Genomic DNA, 26,122 nt, shown 5'->3' on the forward strand with positions numbered 1-26,122 from the left:
CAAACTCTCAAGTATCTAAAAATGAAGCATGTGGCTTTCACCAAAGGAAATTCAAAATCAAGAGAAAAGTCCACTATTTTACTACTCTCAGAGAGCTCACACATTGTCCAACATCACAGTGATAAAATGCTGCTGTCCTTTGGCATAATAGAGCTCCTGTTGCTGAAAGACTGTTGGAATACCTCTCAGGAGCGAGGTGCTGACAAGAGTCCCGCTGTGAACTCCTCTATTTACCTATATGGTCTCAGCTTACATTGTGTGCTTATTTCCCATGGATGATTAGTACCACAGAATGAAACACTAATAGTACTCAGGGAAAAGAGGAGGTCTCGACTTCTGTGAATAAGGCAAGGCTATTTAGGCTACTTCTCTATTCCCTTGTTCTCTTAAGCTAATGTTGTTAGCTCATGTTTGGAAAGTGAGAAGAGATGTTACCTCTGATCGACCAATTCGATCTATATTGGAAATATCATACACATCCGCCACGGCTGCCGTGTCTACGCCACCTGTGCCACGCTTCTGAAGTCTTAGGTTTTCCAGGATCTTAGAAAAGCGTGGATCCTGGGACAAGGGATAATACTGAATGTCATAAGAAGCAAATGTGACTCGCCATCATTGACGTGTTCACTTAGTAAAATGTACAATGAGAGATAGTAACAGGTAATATTAACTGTATATTAAGCATATACTTACTATATACCAGGGCACTATGCTAGAACTTTTAAATTTTACAACAACCCCATGAAGTAGGTATTGCTCTCATTCTCATTTCACAGATGAGGCTCAGGAATTCACTCATCAGGGTCACACAGCTAGAAGGTAGTAGAACTGGTATTAACTTCTGTATCATTTTTGGCATTTGGATGCCAGCTTTGGTGAGTTACTTGGTGAGATTATTCTTTGGTATAATAGTTTCACCAAGAAAATTAATATCATGAAGTTAAATCACATCAAACAGTTTTCTTACCATTGGAATAATTTTCATTCTGTTTTCGGTAGGAAGCACATTTTCTAAAATTGTTAGCAAGTATTTGATTTGCTTGTGCTGTGGCAGAAAGTCCTGAGTGCCTACCAGAATTGTTTTTCCTCCTCCTCCACAGATGGAGCTGAGAAAGTGGCCACTGACTGAGCTTTTTCAAATGGAACAAACACAAGGGATGTGTGTACTTCCAAGCCTAGACTTTAAATTTTTACAGGGCCACACCTGCATCCTCTCTCCGCTTCCCACCAGCTGGAACTTAGGGCTTGACTGTGACCATGGCGAGGAGACAGTCACCTGGAATTTGTTAAAAATCCAAATTCTGCAGGTTGGCCAAGCAGTCTGTTTACAAGCTCCAGGTAATTTTGATGTAGGCTCAGGCAGGAGAACCCCTACACTGGGAGAGACAGATGGAAGGGACTCCAAGAAGCAGGGCAGAGCAGCCTGCTCGACCATCCTGACTTGTAGGGAGGTGTATTCAAACTTCTTGTTCTTGAAGCCACAGCTCTCTCTTACAGCCCTTATTAGCCTTTTATCTTAACTGATACAAGTATCTTTTGAGGCAAAGTGAACTCTTTCTTATTATTTTCTATTACAGGTGCAGAAACTAAGGGTTAAGGAGTGGTGACCATTTTTCCCTCCACAAAGAATTCACATCCGAGCTTATCCTGGTGGAACCCTACAGGGCTGTTGGCTACCTAACATTACCTTGCTGAGCTTTGGGATCCTAACGTGGACGCCAGCACGCAATCCTGTGCCAAGGTTCGAAGGGCAGGTCAGAATGTATCCTAGTCGCTCATTCCACATGAACTCCCAGCCTCGAGCTTGGATTAAGCGTTCCACCTACAACAGTGAACAAATGGAGTTCTTAAATATCCATTTATGCAGTACATCCAAACACCAGGCAGAGACGTGTACTGGATGTTTGCCATGAATGAAATTTAGGTTAAGTTGTATTATAATGTCCTTAATGGAAAAAGGTACTACTATCAGAATATGAAAATGGTCCAATTAAATTTGATGAAACATGTAAAGTACTGAAGGCAGTACCTAGAACATACTAAACATTCAATGGATGCTGTTACTATTTTTCATTTGAGAATAATAGAATATAGGTGTTCTCAGCAAGTAAGGCTGTGTTCAGGACGTAGGCTGTGTTATGAATGTAGTTATATCCTATACTGTCTCTATGCTTAGAATAGCCAAGAGCACTGTTACAGAAGTTGGACTATAATTAGCGATCCACAGACTTCCTAAACCATCCTGGATTGGGGAGGGAAGCATAGGAACTTACTAGTAAAAGCAAAAAAAAAAAAAAAAAATCACCAATTCTTGGAAGCACTGCCCTGGTGGTTCCCACCCTCAAGGAGTGCCATGATCCTGAGAAAAAATTAGCCCTTGGAAATAACCATAGTGTCTTCTGTCAAGAATGAAAAAGTGATTTCATTTTAATGAATATTCAGAAATCTTGATAACATCTTACTTCTTTTAGTCCACGACAGAATCGCTCAAATACTCTTTTCATATTGCCTCCTTTTTCCATAGAGATTACCCTCGTGTGGTCTTCCTCATTAATCCAGATGAGAAATGTCTTGTCATAATTATGCCTGATGAAAAGAGAAATATGGTGTTGCACGTTAAATACATTAGTTTCAACACATGAAAATTCCCTTTACCTCTGTAGCTTGATTGCTTCATTTTGCCTTCCTCGTTTCTTAGCCCTGACTTTCTTTGTGCCTGAACAAGTACTACAAAATAATGTTACCTTGACAGAATTAAGAGTAAGACCAACTTCATGTTTTTGCCCAAAAAGGATATAATCTTACCCAGTCCTTTGACGAGGATGATAATAACTATGGACAACATTTGGTTTTGACACTAACAAGAGTATTCTCCTAATAGGCTCAACCAAAATCATGTGTTGCTTAAAGTTTTTTACCCTGCAGCCCAAGACGTATGGGGTGCACAAGATTTCACATGTTTGCTGCATAGCTAGCTGCTACCTGTCCGCACACTGAGTAACTGCTCATGAGCACACTTGCTGCAACTCCTTTGGGTAGTGTCATAATAACCTACCAAAGTACAGGAATCAAAGGGGACTGAGGTCTTTGGCCAAGATAAAAATATGTATTTACTCGATATCCATTCTTTATAGGATTTTGCTTAAATCCTCAATTTTTTTCATTTTCTGTTTTTTTTTTTTTTAAGTGTCATAAAACATTCTCTGTGAGGTCAAATAATATGAAGCTCAAGTTTCTTAAAAAGTCTTTTTTCTCATGCATAATTCATGCAAGCCAGTAAAAATTCTTACATATCTTAGAAACATCACAACACTTTGGAATTACACACACACACACGCAATTTCTAAAATCCTCTCCAGTGAGCTCAAGCCGGGCATGCTGTCAGCTGCAGATCACAGCAACTTCAGGTTAGGACAAGCCGGTGATCTGAACCAGATCCTGTGTGCACACTGCAAATGTGAGCCACTGCTCACATGTCCCTACCAGATTCCCCTGGCGTCTGGCCAGTCACGGGCCATCCCAGCACATGTTAGTAAAGGGGATACTGGCTTATCAAATAGAAAGTGGTCCTGCAGGCCAAAAGGGACAAAGCAGAAAGGAGAAAATGACAAGATGAGATGCAGCTCTGTCAGGCAGTGGCTCTCAGCCGTGGCTGTCCAGTGGAATAACCGGGGGGAGGGAGGGTGGGGGGCGGCTTTAAAAAAATACTAATGCTCCGTTCCTGCCCCTGGAGTTTCTGTCCTAATTGTTACGGGGTGTGGCCTGGGATTTCTGAAAGCTCCTCAGGTGATTCTAGTGTACGGCTGAGGCTGAAAACCTCACAGCAGTAATCACTATGGATTACCTTCACCTACTGGCACCAACACCACACAGTGACCAAGTGGCCAGTGAGGGAGGGACGCTACCCTGAAGTCTTATACAGCCACTGTTCTCTGTGTAGCTGACATTATTTGTTCTTTTATTATTAGCATCCCTTTCCCTAGAAAGTATTAGATATGTAAAATAATGGTTATAAATAAAAAAATAGCTACCATTAATTTAATGCTCAATATGTGCCAGGCTCCATGCTGTGTGCTTTTATTTACCTGAATCCTCACAACACTAGGAGGTAAGTATAATCATTTTATTTTATGAGCCAGGAAAACCCATTCAGAGTGAGAAAACCTACCCTATATCACATAGCTAGGAAGTAACAGAGCCTAGATTCAAACCTAGACATGTGTGACTCCCAAGCTTGTGCCTTTGACTACAGTATACTACTCTTCATATCAAAATCAGTGAAAAGAGGGGCACCTGGGTGGCTCAGCAGTGGAGCATCTGCCTTCAGCTCAGAGCGTGATCCCAGGATCCAGGATTGAATCCCACATCAGGCTCTCTGCAGGGAGCCTGCTTCTCCTTCTGCCTGTGTCTCCCTCCCTCATGAATAAATAAATAAAAATCTTTAAAAAAAAAATCCGTGAAAAGAGACCATTTTCTTACTGTATGTATACAGTTAGAACATGAATATGGATACGATATATTCAAATCTGATTACACTGAGGTAAGAAGAAGATATGCAGAGACAAGTCCTCCTACAATCTGAGTGGAAGGGGTGGGGGACAGTAGCCAGGACAGGCTCTGTGGCCTTACACTGGAAACCACAAGTGGCTACCTGAGACAGAGTACAGCTTGTTCTGCAACAGAACAGGCAGAAGGTTGGCCTGATGGCCGCAGACACCAGGAGACTGAGGCCCGTACAGACCACAAAGCTAGCTTACTTGTCTGGTATGGCAGTGGGGCATATTTTGTGGCATTGCATCTTCTGAAATGACAGATACTTTGTTTCTGCTTTGCTTTGGAGTTAAATTAAAAGTTATTTTGAAACTGCTATCCCTTTTTAGCTGTACTACTGGGAAAATAAAGGACTTTGGTTTTGTGTCCCCTAGCATTAGAATGAAGCTGTAGAGGGCTCGTGGAGGCAGCAGAAATCCCAGAGCTGGCTCCAGTGGGAATCAGGGTAGGCCTTCCACCTCGACAATTTCCTTTCCAGATTTTCCTGGCTTGCAGGGCCTTCCTTGGGTGTGGCAATGGAGACCATCCTCAACAAGCAAGGGGATCCTCCCTTTAACCTCCACTAATGAATCCCCCAGACCCCTAACTCCAGAACGGAGTTTCCTCTGCAGATTTTAACCAGACTCTTCAGTGGCTTGACGTCAAGTTTTAAGGCTTAATTTTCCTTCTTACTACTGAATAGGATACAGTCCCAGCAAGCTCCCCATGAGGCCTCACTGGGCCCATTAGAGCTCTGGTCACAGTCCCACCCCAGGCAGGGCCCGATGGTTCAAGGGCCACTCACATCTATGAGCCGTTGTTGGTCCTGCTCGGTCATCTCGGACAGCTTGTAGTAGCGGCCTGCCAGGTCCCCTTTGAGGCCCTCCAGGGCTGTGATGGCCACGTTCTCCACCTCCCTTCGCTCAGCCCGGGTGCAGGCAGGTGGCAGGCTCAGCCCGCGGATGCTACGGCCTGTGCGCACCCGAGATGACAGCACATAGCGCTCATCAAACTGGCCCTGGGTGATCTGCCAAAGCAGAGCATGGGGTTACCACAAGCCCGCCATGGACTATAGCCGTGTCACAACCACAGTGGGCTCCAACCCCCTGACCTGCAGTATCCCCTGCTGGGGGCCCTTAGGCACTGTGCACAACATGCTGGACACGTTTTGGAATGATGGGGGCAGGAGTCCTATAGATAAGGGGCAGAGCTACTTTGTGCAGTGTCATCCGGAATCCTTAACCCACTAGGTGTGGGATTTTAAAAAAGGAACTGCTTTAGGAAAGGCTTGCAGTTCCCAGTGACCAGCACCACCCTCCTGGTATTTATTAAAGAAAACAAAGATTTCAGGACCTTTCTGACCTTCTCCTTACTCCTCTGGGGAGTAGGCTATGCCGGGGCCATCACAGAGCTTGCCGAGGGCATCTGACCCAGGGTGAGTAACCCTCCTCTCAGGTGCTCCTCACTCCAGGCTCTGGAGTGCAAGCTTCAGGGCAAAGTAGAGGGGGCTGCAACCTACCTTGGATGCATCCAGATCCGTGGGGTGTTTCATCACCCTGGGGTCATAGCCATTGTGCCTTAGTTTGATAACAGGATCAAAAAGGTCAGCAAACACCTGTAGAAAGGGAGAGGTACCCGTTTCCTCTTTAATTGGTTCCTCTATTAAAAGGTAATTCCTTCCATTTGCCCCCTTTTACCTTGAGGGCCAGAGCCGATGCCCTCTCAGCGCTGCCACGCAGGAAATGTGAGTACATCGATGGCTAACAAATAATAGGAACAGGCCACTTTCCTAGTGCCTCTGCCAAGCTCACTGCCATGAGACTGAGCAAGAAGATCCTGTGTTTAAAGAGTTGAGGGTTTTCCTTAAAAGTTCTTTGTGAGGTAAAAGAAGCTGCCAGAGCAGTTTTGTGGCCAAAAGAGGTGATCAGGGGATCCCTGGGTGGCTCAGCGGTTTAGCGCCACCTTCAGCCCAGGGCGCAATCCTGGAGACCAGGAATTGAGTCCTGGGTTGGGCTCCCTGCATGGAGCCTGCTTCTCCCTTTGCCAATCTCTCTCTCTCTCTCTCTCATGAATAAGTAAATAAAATCTTTAAAAAAAAAAAAAAGAGGTGATCAGGTTCTAGAGTTTGACCATAATAAATTCATTGAAAACCAGCTGTACTACAAGAAAAGTGCACAGCAGCAGTTAGGGCAAAGCCAGGACCTCTCACCCCGTGAGGCCCTTCCCCAGCCCAAACTCCTTGTGCAAAATCTTTTTTTTTTTTTTAAGACCAAAAACTTCAGGTGTATCCTTTAGGTAAAGTAACGTTAAGAGGAGTCATGACAGAGTACCTGCCACCTTTGGGAGCTGTGGGAAGTGGGTGGCCAGGTGGGGGGAGCACGTTAGGTCCAGGGAGCCACTTCTAGTCCGAGACTCTGGGCGCCCAGAGCGTGCACTGCTGTCTGTGAATGAACTACCAGTCTTGTTTATTCAAGGCAACCCCTCCCTGCTCTCGATGGCTGTTTTCCCAGGGAGCTGCCTTCAGAAGGGTGCTAAGGAAGCTCCCTGCAACTTGCTGTGATGTACAAGTTGCTCTGTTGCTGCACGGTGCCTGAGCTGGGCTAGTGGCAGACCATCCTATGCTTCTGCTTCAAGGATGAGGACACGGAGATCATGGCATTTCTTGGAAAGACTTGATAAACTCGGTGTCCATGGAATCAGTTATTCCCAAACCAGTCACAGACCATCCTTCCTCCATAAAGGCTAGCCACAAACACACCATCTCCTAATGCCTTATTGGTGAATACCTATCACCAATAAATCACGAGAGTTTATTTTTTGGCTGTATCAATTCATCCCCTTGACAGTCTCAACTCTGTCCTACAACTGTTCCTCCCTGAGGTGGGATACTGGAGCAGCAGCAAAGGAAGCCTTGTCCCTGGGAAGCTATAAACCTCCTTGTTCCAGAAAGCATTCCGCATGTTCTGCTGAAGCTGGCTTCCCTTTATGAACGCTGGCCCCATAGAGAAGAGACGGACTCTGGGACCCAGAGCATCCCTCCCACTCCGGAATCAGCACCCAAGTTTTACCTCATAGGACTCCTCATCACCAGCCACCATGCCCACGGTCTTTATGAAAGGGTGGCCAGGGTTGTCCACTCCAGTCTGGATACACTGGTCCAGGGTGTAGCCATTGGGTGTCACCTTGTTGCGGAGCTTGGCGTAGATGGTTGGAGTGAGGCACTCAGCCATGCAGTTGTTGTGCTTTCGCAGATCAGGGTAGTCTGCACTGCACAAGGAGGAGAGAGGCTTTCAGGGAGCAGCCTACGAAAGGGCTTTGTTTCTGGCCATCCCTCCACCAGAAGGATGGCCTCTGGCCAGCAGGCATGGGGACGTGTGGCTGAGAGTCATGACTAAAAAAAACCAGTCCCCTGAACAGCCAGAGAAAGGAACCTGGCCCTGCTTAAGGATTCCATGATGCTGGCTGTCGGAGCCAAGAAACTATGGCTTATGTTCATATAAAGAAGAGACAGTGAAAATTAGAAAATAAATGGCAATCCCATGCAGCCTTTTTTTTTTAACCTAGCAGTTATGGTAAAATGCAACAGCCACATTTCGGTGCCTTAGGTCTGTAGTGGAGAGACTAGAAACCTGCCAGTGGAGCTGCACAGAAATTCAGCTATTTATCGGTCCTCTGTCTATGGTGTAAGATCCATCAGAGCAGAGTCTCTCTGCTGAGAGACTGAGAACAGTGGCTGGCTACTGCAACAGGGATTCATTCAGTAAGTATCTGTTGGAACAGTACACAGAAATCAATGAGGTGCTGACAGTGGGAGGGGTACTAGCTGAAGAGTAGGGGATTCAGGACTACCACAGGTTCAAACACAGGGAATCTCCCCTCAGGAATTCCTGAGGTACATGGTACGTGTTAGTAATTCCCACAAGAGCCAAAGAAGATCTCTGAGAAAAACATCAAGTCTTTCTCATCTCTCCTCTACACCTGCTTCTACAGAATCTCTTCAACTCAGCATCGCAGGCCAACTCGACTGAGCATGTGCTGGATCATCCGTGGTGAGGGGCCAAGGGCTGAGAAGTCGTGTCCATCTTCATGGCACTTCCCCACTTTCCATCTGCAATGGCCTTTAAGCCAATACTTTAATCAACACCCTAACATCATTCTCCAGAAAGTGAGACAGCAGTGAGTGAAGCATGGGTCTGGAATCAGGGTCCTTGGGTTTGCACTTGGCTGCACAAGGCATGTAAACTAGGTAATTTTTCTAAGCCTCTGTTTTATCACAAAGGGATGCTAAGGTAATTAGATACACCACATACAGTGCTTAACACACCTAAAAATGCCCATCAAATGTCCATTATTACTATTATTATTATTCAACTAGACCACAAGCTCCAGGCAGGAATGCAGACACTGCACTTCCTTGAATTCATCACCGTTACTGTGCTTACTGACTGTCAAAAATGATGGTCAGGGGGTGCCAGGGTGGCCCAGTCGGTTAAGCATCTGCCTTCAGCTCAGGTCATGATCCTGGGTCCTGGGATCAAGTCCCACAGTGGGTTCCCTGCTCAGCAGGGAGTCTGCTTTTCCCTCTCCTTCTCACTCTCCCTCTGTGTGCTTGCTCACTCTCTCAAATAAATAAAAATCTATATTTAAAGAATGGTCAATTTGACCTAGTCATTCTCAAAAACACAAGGCCCCTTGCTGACAGTTTCAGCAGGGGAAGCATATTTCTGGCTGACACGTGGAGTTCTTCTAAAGCCAAAGGACTTACCTTGGTGGGAACAGCCTATGCTGCTCCCGGGCCTCAGCGCACACATTCTGCTGGTTCAGCAGGTACCCAGTGGTGAGGGCACTGGTGCCCACGGTGGCAAGTAACAGAGAAGCACTGCGGCCAGTGAGCAACTTCGAGAAGGCACTGGCCATCTTTCCTCTCAGATCAGTGTCTGAAAGCAGAGATGCCGGATTAGACAGCCTCATGGGTGGACCTGAATCACAGCATAGAGACCACCAGGCAGGAGAGAGAATGGCAGGAGCCACAGCCTCTCTTTCAGTCTGGTTTGGCTTTCTCTGTCTTCCTTTCTCCCCCAAGCCCCTTCACACTGCTTGGGGAAATCCGGGTAGTTCTAGACATTGTGAATGTCAAGCTGCCTGAAGTCCATTGCCATTTTCCCTGGGTAAGAATACAGGAAAAATAAGAACAGAGGATTTCTGCTTCTGGCTGTTTGACAGACCAGGTGCTCCTTTGCGTCCTGCCACTGCACAATGAGGAGAGCCTCAAAAGGACAGTTCCCTGGGCTTGGAAGAAGTAGAGGAAGTCTGAGTATGACCCTCTACTCCATTTGCCCCAAATGAACTGATGGTCAGAGCTCAGGGTAACAAGCAAGGAGGTTTGGGTGATCTTGAGGATGGATATCCATCTGAGCCCTAAGGTCAGGATACCAGTAGTGAGGTGGAGAGCTCCATCTGTGACTCCCCTAGTCGGCCAGAACCCTGGAGAGGGGCTAACGTGGTCCAAGGTCTGCTGACCACCAATCCCTGGCTCCCAGCAGCAGCATAATCAAAGCCTCTATGCAAAGTATACTCAGTGTTGGCTCTGGTTTACTACAGATGAAGATCAAGCAACAAGCTCTCAAAGATCAGCAAGCACTCAAGGAGGAACTGGGAGTCAACAGAGTCAAACTATGTTTTAAAAATGAGAATGAAAATAAAGAGTAGCTAGTTAACAAAAGAGCCACGAAAATATGTACTTTAGGAAGAAATAGACGGTAGAAGGACAGCCTGAGATGCAGCTAAAATGTAGAAAACGTGTACATCTAAACAAATACTTCTATAACATCAACAAAGAATGGAAATCAGTGTAAGCACAGGCCCAGATAGATACCCTGCTGTGTCTGCTATTGCTTAGAGATCAGAAGGACCAGTTGATCGCAGCATCACCCAGCAGGGAGCTATTTAATGTGGGCTGTTGAGGGCAGAACAATAGAACAGGTTGCTCTAAGTACTCTCTCATTATGTTCATCTCTGTGATGCCCAAATACGGGGGGGTGGGGAATTTTTTTCCCTAATATTTAGAAGGTTCCAAGGACTGTTTCAAGATCCTCCGAGCTTAGTTCCAGGAAAGAGCCCACTGAGGTACGTGTCTGTGGCTGAAAACCTGGCCCACCCAGTGGAAGACAGACTGTTAATACGGTAAGTTTGGCACGGCCTTTCACACAATTTTAAGAGCAGCCTTTTGAGGTCCACTTTCTCCCATGATTATATTTTGGGACCTGAGATCCTTCTGTGAACTTTATGCTTCCAGAATCTCCACCCAGAAGTCTCTATTTTAACTTTTTTTTTTTTTTTTTTTTTTTGAGCAATACTAGGGAGAAACTTGGATGTCCCAACCAAAAGCACCAGAGTCCTTGAAAGAATTTAGGACATTATTTTTCTACGTTAGTCCAGGAAATCAGATTATCAGAGAGCCTTTCTTCTGTGCTAATGTCTAAAAACAATTCCCTCAGTCTTAAAGACAACAGAAATTACTTTAGTAATCCACAGGCAAGATAAATAAGCCATTCCTTAAAGCTGTCCTAGGGACTTGGCCTGGCCCAACATTAATCTCACACCACACGACTTCAGGCTGTTGTTGGTCTCCATCCTCAGAGAACTGCACCAATACTGCCTGGCCCTTGTGCATGACAGGCAACGCTAACGTATGTCTTTCAGCCCTGCTTTAGCTGCATCCACACCCTCTGGTCTCCTTCCTGAACAGCAAAGTAATGCTGTCATTTCTGAGGTTTATCACAGAATTCATCAAAGTAAGAAGTTTTGTCTAAATTCTTTCCAGGGAACATAAGGGCTAAACAATAAGCTAGGACTGTCCAGAGAACAAAGTCCCTTTGTTTCTGAGCCTGACTCAAACGTCTTGATCTTTATTTTTCTTAATTTGCTTGAATGCTGATATGTGTTCACATCCGAGTCTGAGAAGACAAGGCTTAAGCAGAGTCAGGAGGAAGAGGAGGGAATGGTGTCTGTGTGCAAGCCACTAACAACTGGTGGTCTTCAAAGGTCTTCTTCCCTGTAAGAGTGATGTGTAGGTGAGTGTGGGACTCAAAATCTTCAGGTTTGAAATGTATCTATGTTTTACTTTTGGAAATAACAATATTAATTTACATCCAAGAGTTCCAACATTGTACTCTGAACCATGATACAGGATTCCTGCCGATAACCCTATGGAAGCTTTGGTTGTCGCAAGCTAAGCAATCCTGGAGCTGAAATTCTTTAATGTTCTTGCTTTAATTCCTTCTGGAGAATTGACATGGGCTCAAAGTTTTGGTGAAGTGAAGAATTCCTGTTTCACTGACGATGTTGTTCTCTTTCCAAGACACATAGAAACACTGAATTTCACCGTTGAGATCCCAATCGATAAATTTGAGAGTAAGATTGAGCTAAAGTTCTCATCAAACAGCCTAGGGACCCTGGGAGCAGCTGCTCCCTAGAGACCTAGAGCCAGGCTTGCAATAAAACTGTTTTTCCTTGTGACTAAATAAAATCTCTATTGTGTGTTAAAAGTTAGTCATTGAAAAGCTGCACAGGACAACATTGCTTTGTCTTACAGAATCTATTACCCAGGAGGCCCCAAATTTTCCATAACCATCTGCCCCTAAAGCCCCTGCTTACAAGAGGCTGGATTTGCTATTTACATAGATTGTAAAATGGTAGGTAACGTGTGGCATAAAAAAGCCAAGCTGGGCAAAGGCATATAAGAGATAATCCACATCTACCAAAGGTGTCAGTATTTGGCTTTGCCCAGTTTTCACACATGGTGGTTCTATAAGTCAGTCTATCTTGTGAAACCAGCAGGACCAATGTTTGAAGCATAAAGAAATCTGAGGCTTCCTTGCAAAGCTTTTTAGTTTTTCTTTTTTATTCTCTCCATGCCCCAAGGATTAGCATAACATACTGAACTGTTCTGTGAGGAGATGGCTGAAGAGAGGAGATGAGGGGCCAGAGCAGCTGTGGTGCTTCTCCAGGGACAAAGGCCTCAGCACCCAGACACCCTCACCAGGGGGAGAGGGCTCCACTGTAAGGCTTTGGCTTTTGCTGTTCATTTTGCTGGATTGCTTGCTTGAAATTAAGCATCATTCCCAGTTTCTCTGCATAATAGCCTGTTTGTTTCCTTCCTGGCACTCATCCCCACCTCTAATTATTTTATCTGCTTTGTTTGCTGACCATTTCACCCAAATAAATTATAAAGTCCCCAAAGCCCCCAAACTTGGTTTCTTTCGCTCACTGTTGTATCACCATTGCCTGGCACAGCACCTGGCACTTGGTAGGCGCTCGGTAGCATTCTTTAGTAAGTGAATTCTACGCTTCTTGCTGGGGTAGGAAGCCACTCTGAGGCTTGGCAGGGTCCACGTGAGAATGCTGGTGTCATCTGAGTGGGCCCAGTGAGGGATGTGAGGCCAGAGAACTGAGAGGACGGGCATAGGAGCACAGGCAACAGAGAAGTTTCGAAGCCAGCTTCCCTCACCTTATGATACCCGGTGGTCACTGTTCCCTGGGAGAGGAATCCTGACTTATTTGGGGGAAAGAGGCAAATGTCAACTAGACGAACTCATTAAGGAAAGTTGTGAAAAGCTCACACAGCAAATTCCACACACATTCAGGGACTGTCATGGAGCCCAGAATGCTCTAGACACAGGGCAGCAGCCTGACTTTCAGGTTGAGAGCTCTAGAGCTTGGTGCTGATCTTATATACACACACATATATATTATTATATATTAATAAATATTATTACATATATTCATATATACATACCATATACCTAACATATATTCTAATATAGATATGTAGATACATAAAATATATAATATAGAAAAGAAATATATTTTAAAATATCAAAACAGGAAGACAAACCATGAGAGACTCTTAACAATAGGAAACAGACTTGCTGGAAGGGAGGTGGGTGGGGGGTTGGGGTAACTGGGTGATGAGCACTAAGGAGGGCACGTGTTGTAATGAGCACTGGGTATGATATAAGACTGATGAGTCACTAAATTCTAACTTGAGACTAATAATACACTATAGGTTAACTAAATTGAATTTAAATAAAAATTTTTAAAAATAAAATCAGTTTACTTACTGCACTTTTGTGCTAATGCAGTAAACCATACTATTTTGTTTTGATAAAATTATTACTGTTTGGTTAAGTATTGCTTCTCACTGCCCCTCCAGTTTGGACTTTACTGCCCATCTTCCCCGTGACTGCACTATAGCCTGGTGCCTCAGTCGCACAAAGCTTCTCTGTGCCCCCCTAGCCCTCGCTGACTGCTTTCTCTCTGAGTTTCTAAAGCACTCATGGGCTGCTCATTCATTTGCAAGTATAGTGCACAGGTTTTTGACACCTGTTGGTGAACTCAACTGTCTTGTATCGCCTGTCATGTTAAGGAACTGCCCACTGTGTTTGCATTGTCTTCCCATCTGATGGCTTCAAGGACAGGAACCTAGCTATTTGCCACAGATGCTTGCACATAGTAGCTGATCAATAAACATTTTTTCTCTGACTTAGTTTTGAGCCATGCTTTGGCTGATTTCCAGAAGGAGGAACTCCCACCATCCTCCTGCTTATCTCCTTTCAGACAATGCCTATAGGTCTAAGGGAATGGACCCTTTCCTTGGGCTCTTCCCCCAAGGCACCTGTAACCCCTCTAGCCTGGCTCTTTTTGCTCCCAAGAACTTCTAACTTTTAATTTGCTATAAAGCCTCAGGCCTGGTATCTAAGCCAATTTAGACTCAGTTTGGTAAGCTAGATTCCGAGGTCAAAACTTAGGGGAAAAAATCTACTTACATTACATTAAACATCCCTTTCGGCTACTGATTTTGAAATCCTAGCATAAAAGCAACCAAGCCAGGCTATTAGGCTGGATGTCAGCACCTCCCTGCTCAGGTTCCTAGTCTCTCCAAGCTGCCCAAGAACAAAGCAGCCCCTGACCTGATCTTTCGACCATGACAGATCAGCATGGTGGGGGCTCACTCAGCCTGACCTCAGCTGTTTCCCAGGGAGATCCAGTAGAAGGTGTCCCACAGACGAAGCCTCCCAGCAGAGCATGAAGCCTCATGTGTGTGTGTCCTTCCATCAAGAATCCTCTGAATGAGTAGGTAGGTGGGGAAGGAAGAGGCGGATGAGGAGCCAGTGCTGGGTATTGGGGAAATCCAACTAAAATCTGTCATCTAGAACTGCCTCTCCACAAAGTATAGGAAAGATTTTCATTACTACCCATTAAGCCAGGCTGTGATGCACATCACAGGCAGTCCACTAAAGAAACTACAAGAACAGAACAAAATCTCACCCTTTTAGAGAACCATGCTGATAGAACCCATTACATACATGTTCTCGAGGTAACTCAAGAAGACATGACCACTATTTGTCACACAGAGCTTATTTCAAATTCACCTGAAATTGGGGTGGCCATTGATGTTAGCTAATTGCCTTTAGCCAAAGGAAAATTGGGCTTCTTCTGTCTCTGTGCCAGCAGGTAGCTTTACAACTCGGAACCTGGCACCTAAGTTGAACTAGCATCCTCCTGAGACTGGGAGCTTCTCTTCCTTGAGTATACATTTCAAAGAGATGGCTCCCAGGACCTTGAGAAAAACATCTCTGGGTTGTAAAACTGTCTGGAGGCTCACTTAGTCTTAGACTTATATACATCTCAAAGGGACAGAGAAAGAATTTACAAGTTACAAGTTTTTAAAGGAAATGCTCTAAGAAAAAGGGAGGGGCTCTTTCCCCTTTCTTCAGTAGGGAGCAATAATTTTGTTTCCTCCCCTTCCCACACGTAGGGGAGTTCTGTGTCAGGGGCTCGGCAGGGCTCCAGGCAAGGTGGACATCCCTCAGAACTGATCCCACACTTTGAAGAGACAAGACCCAATGACCATAGGAGAAGGCCACAATTTTTGTTGGTTCTCAAGCTCATTGGCCTGCACCAGAAGGTTTGCAGTAAATGCTGGATAAGAGAGAGAATGAACTGAGTCAGAAGGGACTTAGCAGTCATTTAGCCCAGCCTGAATGCAGGCACCCCTTTCCCGTCAGCCCTCTTTAAACACCAGCAGAGCTGGGCATCTCACCACTTCCTAGAGCAACGCATTTTACTGTGCATAACTGTAATTATTACATTTATTTCCATACCTTAATGATGGGAAAATCAAAATTAGCATTTTCAAAGCCATTTCAAGAGTATTTTCAAGTATTTTCTCCAGTCACCCCCAGGAGCAGCTATCTTGCCTCCTGTCACAGATGAGGGAATTCAAAAACTGAGAGGTTAACTGATAGCCTGAGGTCACATACGTAGAGGAAAAGTCCATATCGAGTTTCAGGAGGCACTCATTTAAATGAAGATCCTGTTTTTATAAGATTTAATACTAGGGGTGCCTGGGTGGCTCAGTTGGTTAAGCGGCTGCCTCTGGCTCAGGTCATGATCTCGGGGTCCTGGGATTGAGCCCCGCATGGCCTTCAGCCCTCCTGGGTCACTTAAAGTCAAGGGGTATGCGCTCTGCCAGGGGAGCCAGAGCCCTGCGGGAGCTCCTGGGAGGACACGGTCTGCTTTGAAACCACATCATTCTGCCACACTGTGCTTGTCTAGTTTTAATCAGACCCACGTATTGCTCGCCCCCACCTGCCCTGTGACTAGTACTAGGTCACGAACCACAAAGGATTAGAGCAGAAACACTGACTAAACAAACACCACATGTGTTTATGTTTATGTACCATGTACATAAACAGATGGCTGTGGACGCCTGCATGCAGTGCCTCTTTCTGGCCAGCTGCTTTCCAGGCATCTCCCAGGTGGGAGTATGGCCATTGCCCTCAGCCCACACCAGATTCAATCTACCTTTGAGTGCCGCAGAAAGAAAGAGAACAATAAAGGCCAATTATACACCTGTTCTATGGCTGGGTCCCTAATCTTCAGGATGAGGACATGGCATCCCAGGCCACAGTCACTAATCTAAATTTGGCTTTGGAGGGAATCTATGGAAAATAATTGCCCTGAAAATTAGAGAGTTGAATTAAGCTGGGACTGAATCTGCCTAGGATTTGCGGTGGCTGCCTATCTATCCCCAAAGGTTAATGGAAAACCCATGATGTGGGGACAACCCCAACTGATTCTAGATTCCAGAACACTTGCAGCTTCCACAGACAGATATGAATGAGGCCAAGGCCAACCACTCAGTGAGTAGCCCAGGTAAAGTAGGAACACAGCCTCCACAGTGGAGAAAATCACATCACAACCTAAAGGCTAGCCTTGAATCGCATTATTCATCCATCCATTTGTCCATCTGTCTGGCTGTCTATCCACCCAGTCATCAATGTTAGAGAACCAATCCCTGCGTCAGATGCTGGGGCTGCCCTCCAGAAGCTTATGGTCTGGAATGAGAGAGAGATCACTGTAAAAGCAGATCATTATAAAGTGACATGAGCAAAGAGAATTAATAGGAGAAAAGGTCCGAGTCTACGTGGTAGATTAGGGACATTTTTCTCGTGAAGATGAAAAATTGAGATTAAGCATTTAGAATGCATATGGCGCTTTTGATAGAAAAATTTTAACTAAGAAAATTTAAGCGGGTATTTTATAAGCCTTTATTTTATTCTTCTACTAGTTGTACCTTACCATGTTTTACAAGCGTATTGGTCTGCTATGGATTGGAAATTAATAACAGCTTTGCTACAGACAGTTTGAGAAGTGCTGCTCAGTTTCCTTACCGATACGATGGGGCGATCATAGGACCTACTCATAGAGGTTTTGTGATGATTACATGAGCCCTTAGCAAAAAAACTGACAGAGGGAACAAGCAGAAGTGTTAGAAGTTCTTGTGGCTAGTGTTACTAAATTGGTAAATTGGTGAGAGAGGGAGAGGTCTAGAGGCAGGGAAATCAGGTCCTAATGTTCTTGAATACACTAGGCAGGAGATTCTCTGGGCTTCAGCCATGGTGGTGGGAAGGCTTCATGGAAACAGATGAACAAATTTCCAAGGTACTTAGTGGGCTCAGGGGGCTTTTGTGACCAGTCGGATGTGTGGGCAGGAGAGTCACGAAGGAGTCTTGGAAGACTCCCAGGTTTCTGACTTGAGGATTTCACTTGATTGGGAATCCTAGCTGGGGAGCAGGCAAGGGTAGGATGGTCAGGTTGAACTGGAGGTACCTGGGATGTATTCCAAGGAAAATTATTTTTCCTTTTTTTCTTTTCTTTTTTTCTCTTTTAAAGTAAGCTCTATGCCAAACATTGGGCTCGAACTCACAATCCTGAGATCAAAAGTCTCACGTGCTCTCCTGCCTGAGCCAGCCAGGCACCCCTGGAGGTTATGTCTTTTAATGTGATTGAGGCCTCATCAGAGAGGTCTAGACTGGAAAGGATGCCAACTATCCAACTATCCCCCTGTTCCTAAATGCTCTCCTTCGGCTTTCCTGGGGGTCACACAGGCCCTACCTAGATACCAGCAGTGACAGGGAGTGAGTGGCCAGGAACATACAGCCTCATGATCAGAGGCTCTGAAGCCAGAAGGTCTGCATCTGAATCCAGCTCTGCCACTTACACTTCTCTATTGTCCCGAGAAAATGACTCTGCTTTCCAAGTCTTTGTTTTCTCAAATGTAACATGAAAATAATAAGGATGAAAAATGATTACAGAGGTAATCCAGGTGGAGTCTGCACAACAGCACCCAGCACTTACTAAGGGGAGAACATGTCTACTCGTCGTCCACTTTTGTTAATGTCACTTTGTGCTAATTTTGAGAGGTCACCTCTACCTGCTGCCACAGTGTTTGAGGACATTCGCCCTTCACCTTAGCAAACAGCCCAGCTTTGTCCAAGGGAAGTGGTCTGACGGCTTCCTCACTCCTTTCGACTGACAGAATTACCAACTGAACACACCGAGAGCACCCACCAGAGAACCCACCAGAGACGCGAAAGGCCTGAGCAAGTGATTATAGAGCCTGCCTGGGGCCACACGAGGTTCTTCCCAGGGATGACTTTGTCTGACACCCTTCTGTCTTACGCCTCAGTCAGGCCATTTCCTGGATCAGGCTGTCTTCTAGGGCCTTCCTGGGTTTACTTGACCAAGATTTACCCTTGGCCCTAGGCTCCCCTTCTGAGAATGCCTGGTCCTCCAGGGGTGTGCGTCCCTGGCAGGCCAGGCCTGTTTCTGCCCTCCAGACTGCAACCCTTCTGTGTCTACGGCTTCCTCCTAGGAACCCTCATTTCCTTCAGTCCTAATATCTTCTCCTTCTAGGCCCTGTCTGCAGGGACTCCTCAGGCCTGCTGCTTGTCCAGGGCACCACAGAGCTGGAAAGCAGGAGCTTTTCTGCAGGACAATTACACTTAGCTGCTCCAAGTCAGAAATTCTGCTCCTGTGGACACCATTAAGTAAAGGCCCATGCTACACAGACGGTGCACAGATGCATGAAAAGATGTTCACCATCGCTAGTCACCAAGGAAATGCAAATCAAAACCACAATGAGCTATCACCTTCTACCTATCAGAGTGGCTAGAATAAAAAAGACAAGAAATAACAAGTATTGGCAAACATGGAAAAAAAGGAACCCTCATGCACCCTCGTTGGTGGAAATGCAAACTGGTGCAGCCACTGTGGAAGACAGTATGGGGTCCCTGAAAACTGAAAATAGAAATACCATAGGATCCAGCCATTTCACTACTGAGTATCTACCCAAGGAAAATGAACACTAATTCAAAAAGATGTCTGTACTTTTATGTTTATTGCAGCATTATTTATAATAGCCAAGAATATAGAAGCAACCCAAGTGCCCGTCAATAGATGAATGGATAAAGAAGGGTGGGGTGTGTACACGCACACAGGAATACTATTCAGCCATAAAAAGAAGATCCTGCCATTTACAACAACATGAATGGACCTACAGGGTATAATGTTAAGTGAACTAAGTCAAACAGAGACAGAAAAATACCACATGATTTCACTTATATGTGGAACTTAAGAAAAAACACTGAACAAAGAAAAAATAGACAATTGTTTTTGAAAAGATTCTCAAATACAGAGAACAAACTGGTAGTTGCCAGAGGAGAGATGGGTGGGGGTTTACGAGGTACATAATTTCGGTTATGAAATAAATTACAGAGTTGAAAAGTACAGCATAGGGAATGTAGTCAGTAAGAGTGATAACATTGTCTGGTGACAGATGGTGACTACACTTACCGTGGTGAGTATAGAATGTTGAATCAATATGCAGAGAATTGTTGAATCAATATGTTTACATCTGAAACTACTATAACACTATATGTTAATTATACTTCAGTAAAAAAACAAAATCAAGAGATAAGTAACTGTGAGGATGTGGAAAAGAGGGAATTTTGTGCACGATTGGTGGGAGTGTCAATTGACTGGTTAGATGGAAAACAGTATGAAGATAACTCAAAAATTAAAAAATAGAACTACCATATGAGCCAGCATTCCCACTTCTGGTTATATGTTCAAAGGAAATGCAATCAGTATCTCAAAGAGAAAGCTGCATTTCTGTGTTCATTACAGCATTTTTCCATAGTAGCCACAATATGAAACAACCAGTGTCTGCCAGTAGATGAATGGATACAGATGTCACACACACACACACTCACGCACGCACGCACACACACGCACAATGGAATAGTATTTAGCCATGAGAAATAAGGACATCCTGCCATTTGGTACAACATAGGTGAACCTTGAGGACACTGTGTAGGTGAAATAAGCCAGACCAAGAAGAATACAGTATCACATCACTTATATGAAGTCTAAAAAACTGAACCCCTAGAAACAGAGTAGAGTGGTAGTTACTAGGGGATGGGGAGTGGAAGAAATGGAGAGATGTTGGTCCAAGATTATTTCCAGTTATAAAATAAAAATGTCTTTTGTGTGTGGCGGGGGGGAGGTTGGTGTGGGTTTTTTTTCTTTTTTTTTTTTTTTTGGTGCTGAAACCTGGGAACATAAAATAAAAATTTCTGAGCATCTAACGTATAGTATAAGGATTATAATTAAAAATACCATATTATATCCTTGAAAGTTGCCAAGAGAATAGATCTTAAATGTTCTCACCACAAAATAGAAACGGTAATTATGTGATGCAATAGGGGTGTTAGCTAATGCTATGCTGGCAATCATTTTACAATATATACATGTATCCAATGTATCCTTTCAACTTACACAATGTTACATGCCAATTACATCTCAATAAAGCTGGAGGGGAGCAATAAATAAAGGCCCACGCAAAGGGCAAGGATAGGCCTTCTTTTGGCCTTAAAAGGCTCCTGCTGAGTAGTGCTGAGGAGGGTTAGGGAGGCAGGAGGTGACAGGGTGCAGCTCTACCTTAGCTATCCCCATATCAACTGTGATCCAATCACTGCTCAGAGAGACACTACAACCAGTTTGGAAAGCGAACCAAGAAACATCTATTAACATGTGCAGAGCTGCTAGCCCAGCATCAAACTTTGAAAATCTATTCTGCAGAAATAAAGCTGCCAGTATATAAGAAGAGAGTCGATTATGATTATGATTACGGAACACTGTTTGTAGTGGCAAACAGACAACTAAAACCTGCAAGCCGTCTGTCCATTTAAATGAGAAGGGTTGTATCAAGTGGGCACATTCGTACAGTGGAATATTCCGCAGCTATTAAAGAATTAGGTAAGACTGCCTCCACTTACCCTTAACATCTATGCCATATTTTTTAGGTTAAAAGGAAAAACTACTTGCAGAGTAAGGAGTATGAGTGGTTCCAGTTCTATAACAGTGTTAATATATATGCATTTGCATATATTTATGTGAACAAAAAGTACCAAAAGTTCGTCATACTAGTTATTCAAACCACTAAAGAGGATTATGTCAGAGCAACAGACTTGGAGGAGGCAGATTATTAGTTTTTCTTAATAGAACTCTTTATTGTGTCACTTGCAAAAATAAGCATATATAATTTTATGGCTAAAAAAAGTACCAGGCTAAAACGTACATCAACTGTGAAGTGTGTCAGAAGTCCAGATTTTGAGACTGTATCTCTTGACTGAGTTTTCTGCAAGAATGGGGCCATCAGGGCAGGGTGAAGGCTCAGTGGCTCAGCGGTTTAGCGCTGCCTTCGGCCCAGGGCTTTATCCTGGGGACCCAGGATCGAGTCCCGCGCGTCGGGCTCCCTGCAGGGAGCCTGCTTCTCTGCCTCTCACTCTCTCTCTCTCTCTCTCTCTCTGTGTGTGTCTCATGAATAAATAAATAAATAAAATCTTAAAAAAAAAAAAAAAAGAATGGGGCCATCACATGTGTATTTGAAGAAAGCTTCACAGGGGATTCACAGGCCCCTGCTGGGTCTGGGAATCTGAGCCTTAGCAGCTCCATCTCTAGAAGGGCTTGAGGAGACCTCTCCCCAGGTGTTGTGAGGGTTAACAGGCTGCGGTGAGCACTGACTACCTGCCAGGCCCTTCTCCCTTGATGACCCTAAGGGTCTGGGAGGGTTACTACTCTCTTCCAAAAGCCAACCCTGATTATCCCAACCAGGACTGGTCCACCCCTTCTCTGAATGTTTGTTCATTTTAGCTTATGCTTTTAGCATTTCAAGTGTTTCATTTAATTGTTTTATCTGTAAGCTGAGAATAAGCCTACATTTAAGAAGGAACCCACTGCATACATTCAGAATCCACTGAACCTGCTCCGAAAACCAGCATCTGATTTCACTAAATGGATTTAACCACCTGGGCTCCTAAGTTCTTCTCCAGACCCCTGTTATCAGGGGATCTTGCCCCCAGGTGAACTTTCGCTCTGCCTTTCCACTTGGGATGTCCTTTCCATCCCTGCGTGCCCAGTCAAAGCTTTTTTTTTTTTTTAATTAACATTTATTGAGCTCCTATCATGAGCAGGCACCATGTAAGGAACCTTACAGTGTTTTCAGTCTTTGCAATACCTGACAAGGAAGCATTATTTTGTAGTTGGAGAAACAGAGGCTCGAGAGAGGTTGGGTGACCTGCTCCAGGTCTAGGGTATGTTGAAAGAGCTGGGATTGAAAGCTACGTGTGTCTTTAGCCCTGAATTTGGGATCCTTGCAAATCGCAGCACCTCACTGGCAGCCCTGCACTGACCAGTAGTTGGAGGGAAAGCATCTGTGATTTAAGACCTGGGAGTGGGATTCCCTGGGTGGCTCAGTGGTTTACTGCCTGCCTTCAGTTCACGGCCTGATCCTGGGGTCCCAGGATCGAGTCCCACGTAGGGCTCCCTGCGTGGAGCCTGCTTCTGCCTCTGCCTGTGTCTCTCAAGAATAAATAAAATCTTAAAAAAAAAAAAAAAAAGACCACAGGACCCTGCCCTCAGACTCCCCAAGACTTGTAGAAATGCATTTATCAAAAGAGCTCCCAGGCACAGGAACGTCACCTCAAAGCAGGTGACTCCGCAGAGTCCCAGAATATTACAAACCATGCCCTTTCCTTGTCCTCAGGCTCCGGAGGTAGCCCAGATATCAGGGTTTCTCTGTCCACCCCACTGGGCTATCAGGTGACCACCATGCCTGCCAGCCATGCAGGGGATGCGGGGCCAGCTTGCCTTGGCTGCAGAGGTGAGCCGTGGGCTTGTCTTCTCTCTCCGCCCCTCCTGTGCCCTCCCTCATGCAGCAATAGGGATTGCAGGGATGAGGAGGGCGGTCGTCTCTAGCCCTCACCCCATAGAAACGGTCTGCCTGTCTCCTTAACCCCGAACACCTCTAGGACTCCTGATTTGAAAAGCATTGTTTATAGCACCAGGGATAAAACCTGGCAGAGATCCTGGGCTCTGAGACCCGCGATCGTCCCGCATTGGGCTCCCCGCATGGAGTCTGCTTCTCCCTCTGCCTGTGTGTCTCTCTCGCTCTCTCCACTCTCTGTGTCTCTCATGAATAAATAAAATCTTAAAAAAAAAAAAAAAAATCCTGGGCTCCGAGCCAGGGAGGTTTCTATCTGGGGGAAAGGTCTCAGCAGAAGGCAATAATAGGTTTGTTGCTACTTGCCCTCTCTGTAAAAAAACAAGAAACCAGCATATGAAGGCTTTTGGTCAGAGTGCCCAAGAGCCATCTCTCCGGCCTAGGTAGGCATACTGGGAGTCTGGGACCTGGTGGAAGAGTTTTGTCTGGTTCTGTCACTTTCTAGAATGTGGAGGCCTTGGTCTGTCACTGCCTTGATTTGGAGATTCCTGGTCTCCCTGACTGTCCTGGAGCGAGATGCCCCGGGTGCCTTTCTGCTGACTCAGAGTTATTCCTGGCCCGGCCAGGCGCCGCGTCCATGTGTTTGAACTCCTTGGGGCTGGAGGGCAGTGGAAGGCCAACGGGAGGACCACGTGCCAGCTTTCCTTCCAGAAAGTCACCCCAAAACAGAGGACATGCTCGGGGTTGGACCAGTTCCACAGAACACTCTGAACAGATTCCCATGATGTCAGTCCACCAGGCCAGCAGCAAATGGCTGTCCCCTCCCAATTCTCCCAGAGGGCACAGGGTTTGAGTTCCCTCACCACCTCTAGATATCCTGGTCACCTCTCTTCCATTCCGCAAGTAGAAAGTGATAAGCACGAGGTACTGCTGGTCCTTCCCCACCAACCAGAGGCCTCTCCTAGGGCTCCTGACAGCGTGGGGTCACGGCCACTACACGCTCCTCTCTCGCAGGTAAATGGTTTTCAAGGAAACAGGAGATGTCTGGTCCTGCGAAACGCTGTAAAGGAGTGGGTGACTTCTCCCCTGCCCAAGGAAAGGGATCTGTGTGGCCTCCGGCAAGGGTGGCCGTGCCCTCCCACAGTCACCTTCAGGCCTGGCGCCCTGCAGGGCTCTGGCTCAGTGGGCAAAGGCGGCCAGGGGCTCCTGTACGCTGTGGCAGCGATGGAGGCCCAGGGCCTCCAAGGCAGCGGCAGGCTGCTCCTGCCTCTGAGCACCAGGGCCCCCTCCTCCTCACCCCACCTCCCACCCTGTGGTCTGCTGGACCTTCCTCAGGCACCTCTTTAGGGAAACTGGCGGGGCCCCAGGGCCCATTCCCTAAGGATCTAGGACTCGATCATGGAACTGGCAGGGTCCGAGGATGCAGGGGGCCCTTGTGCCCTTCGCTGACACGGAGCCTCGGCCCACAGAAGGGTCAACTCTAAAAGCTGGGTTTGGGGGGAAATCACCTTTAAGTGTGGAGGAGGAAGTGGATCCCACACAGCCAATAATACCCAGGTAGCCTCCCAGAGCTGCTGGGCAGGGAGGCCCCCTGCCAAGCTCCCGGCGAGGGGGAGGGGGGGTTTCTCCTTGAGCCCAGAGCAAACAGCCCGAGGACACGGGCCCAGCCACGGGGCTGTGAGGGCGACAGGAGGAAAAGCGGCCCAAGCAGCATCACCTTGTCACAAGGGCACGACCCGGCCTCACGGATTCCAGCTGACCCCAGGGCCGCCGGGCCAGGGCGTTTGGCTTCTCGCTGTCCACACCCGCCGGGGCATTTGGAGGCAGACGTGTCACCCACCCAAGGGACCAACCAGGGCTGACAGCAAGTCCCCGGGAGCCAGGCAGGGCCGGTGGCGCAGCGGGGATTCCGGGCACCTGGCCGGCTCACGGTGGGCGACCCCCGAGCGAACCTCGGGCCGCACGGCGTCAACCAGGTGAGCCGGGGCCGCCGCTGGCTTAGGCGCCAGCCCCTCCGGAGGGGCCTTCCGACCTCCATCTCCCACTTACTGACCCCGACTCTCGGGGCTGCACCTGCGTCGATGCCGCTGAGGTTGGAAATCGTTCCCAGAAACCAGCGGATTAGCTGGAGGCCGCGGCCCGAGCTCGGGGGCATCTCGGGCTTCCGTCGGGGCATTCCCGAGGGCCTCGGAGACCCGCCACCCGCAAGGTGCCGACGCGGGCAGCCCACGCGCGGCGGGAGCCCCCCAGCGGGGCCCGCGACGGCCGCACCACCGCGGTCCCACCCGTCCCGACCCGCGCCCTGCGGGAATAAAGTCGGGTGTCGGGGCCCCCTGACCTCGGAGCCGGAGTCCCCGCGTCCGCTGCCGCGACAGCTGAGAAGAGTGACGGCGGCGGGCGGCCCGGGCCAGGAAAGGCGGCGGGCGGGGCGGGGGCGGGGGGGCGGGGCGGCCCTGGGTGGGCGGGGCCTGGGGTGGGCGGGGCCCTGGGTGGGCGGGGCGGGGCCCTGGGTGGGCGGGGCCTGGGGTGGGCGGGGCCCTGGGTGGGCGGGGCGCCGGGCAGGTCAGGGCGAGGGCGAGGCCCTGGGTGGGCGGGGCGCTGGGCAGGGCGGGCGAGTTGGGGCGCGGGGCGGGGCCCCGAGTGGGCGGAGTGGGGCCCTGGGCAGGTTGGGCGGGGCGCGGGGCGGGGCGCGGGGCGGGGCGCGGGGCGGGGCGCGGGGCGCGGGGCGGGGCGCGGGGCGCGGGGCGGGGCGCGGGGCGGGGCGCGGGGCGGGGCGCGGGGCGGGGCGGGGCCCTGGGCGGCCGATCCCGAGGCTCGGGTCGGCGTCGGCGCGGCCCCGCGGTGCCCTTGAAGCCCGGGCGCGGGCGCGGCCCCCGGCGCTGGGCTCGCTGGCGCCCGCCCCTCCGCGCGTTCTGCCCCCTGCGCGCTCGGATCTGGAGGCTGCGGCTCCCGGCGCTCTGC

At 47.5% G+C, this 26,122-nt stretch overlaps 1 protein-coding gene and 1 long non-coding RNA gene across 2 annotated transcripts in view; one reads left to right on the top strand and one right to left on the bottom strand.

Moving 5' to 3' along the window:
- LOC121489900 overlaps nucleotides 1–2,451 on the top strand; it is a 45,517-nt gene extending 43,066 nt beyond the window's left edge. The window contains exon 2 of the long non-coding RNA XR_005987453.1: nucleotides 1,578–2,451. This is a non-coding gene — a long non-coding RNA (uncharacterized LOC121489900). The remainder of the gene's footprint in view (nucleotides 1–1,577) is intronic.
- The window catches only part of CKMT2 (creatine kinase, mitochondrial 2), a 31,439-nt gene extending 5,858 nt beyond the window's left edge, over nucleotides 1–25,581 (bottom strand). Inside the window, exons 1-9 of the mRNA XM_041753345.1 lie at nucleotides 25,500–25,581; nucleotides 9,296–9,467; nucleotides 7,599–7,797; nucleotides 6,050–6,145; nucleotides 5,336–5,557; nucleotides 3,484–3,569; nucleotides 2,463–2,586; nucleotides 1,688–1,822; nucleotides 436–561 (exon numbers count right to left, since the gene is read on the bottom strand). Of these exons, the coding sequence (XP_041609279.1) occupies nucleotides 436–561; nucleotides 1,688–1,822; nucleotides 2,463–2,586; nucleotides 3,484–3,569; nucleotides 5,336–5,557; nucleotides 6,050–6,145; nucleotides 7,599–7,797; nucleotides 9,296–9,447 (1,140 nt within the window). The 5' untranslated portion in view covers nucleotides 9,448–9,467; nucleotides 25,500–25,581. The remainder of the gene's footprint in view (nucleotides 1–435; nucleotides 562–1,687; nucleotides 1,823–2,462; nucleotides 2,587–3,483; nucleotides 3,570–5,335; nucleotides 5,558–6,049; nucleotides 6,146–7,598; nucleotides 7,798–9,295; nucleotides 9,468–25,499) is intronic.
- Nucleotides 25,582–26,122: the final 541 nt, after the last annotated feature.

This window comes from Vulpes lagopus, chromosome 4 (assembly GCF_018345385.1).
Source record: "Vulpes lagopus strain Blue_001 chromosome 4, ASM1834538v1, whole genome shotgun sequence".
In the NCBI taxonomy this organism is placed as follows: domain Eukaryota; kingdom Metazoa; phylum Chordata; class Mammalia; order Carnivora; family Canidae; genus Vulpes; species Vulpes lagopus.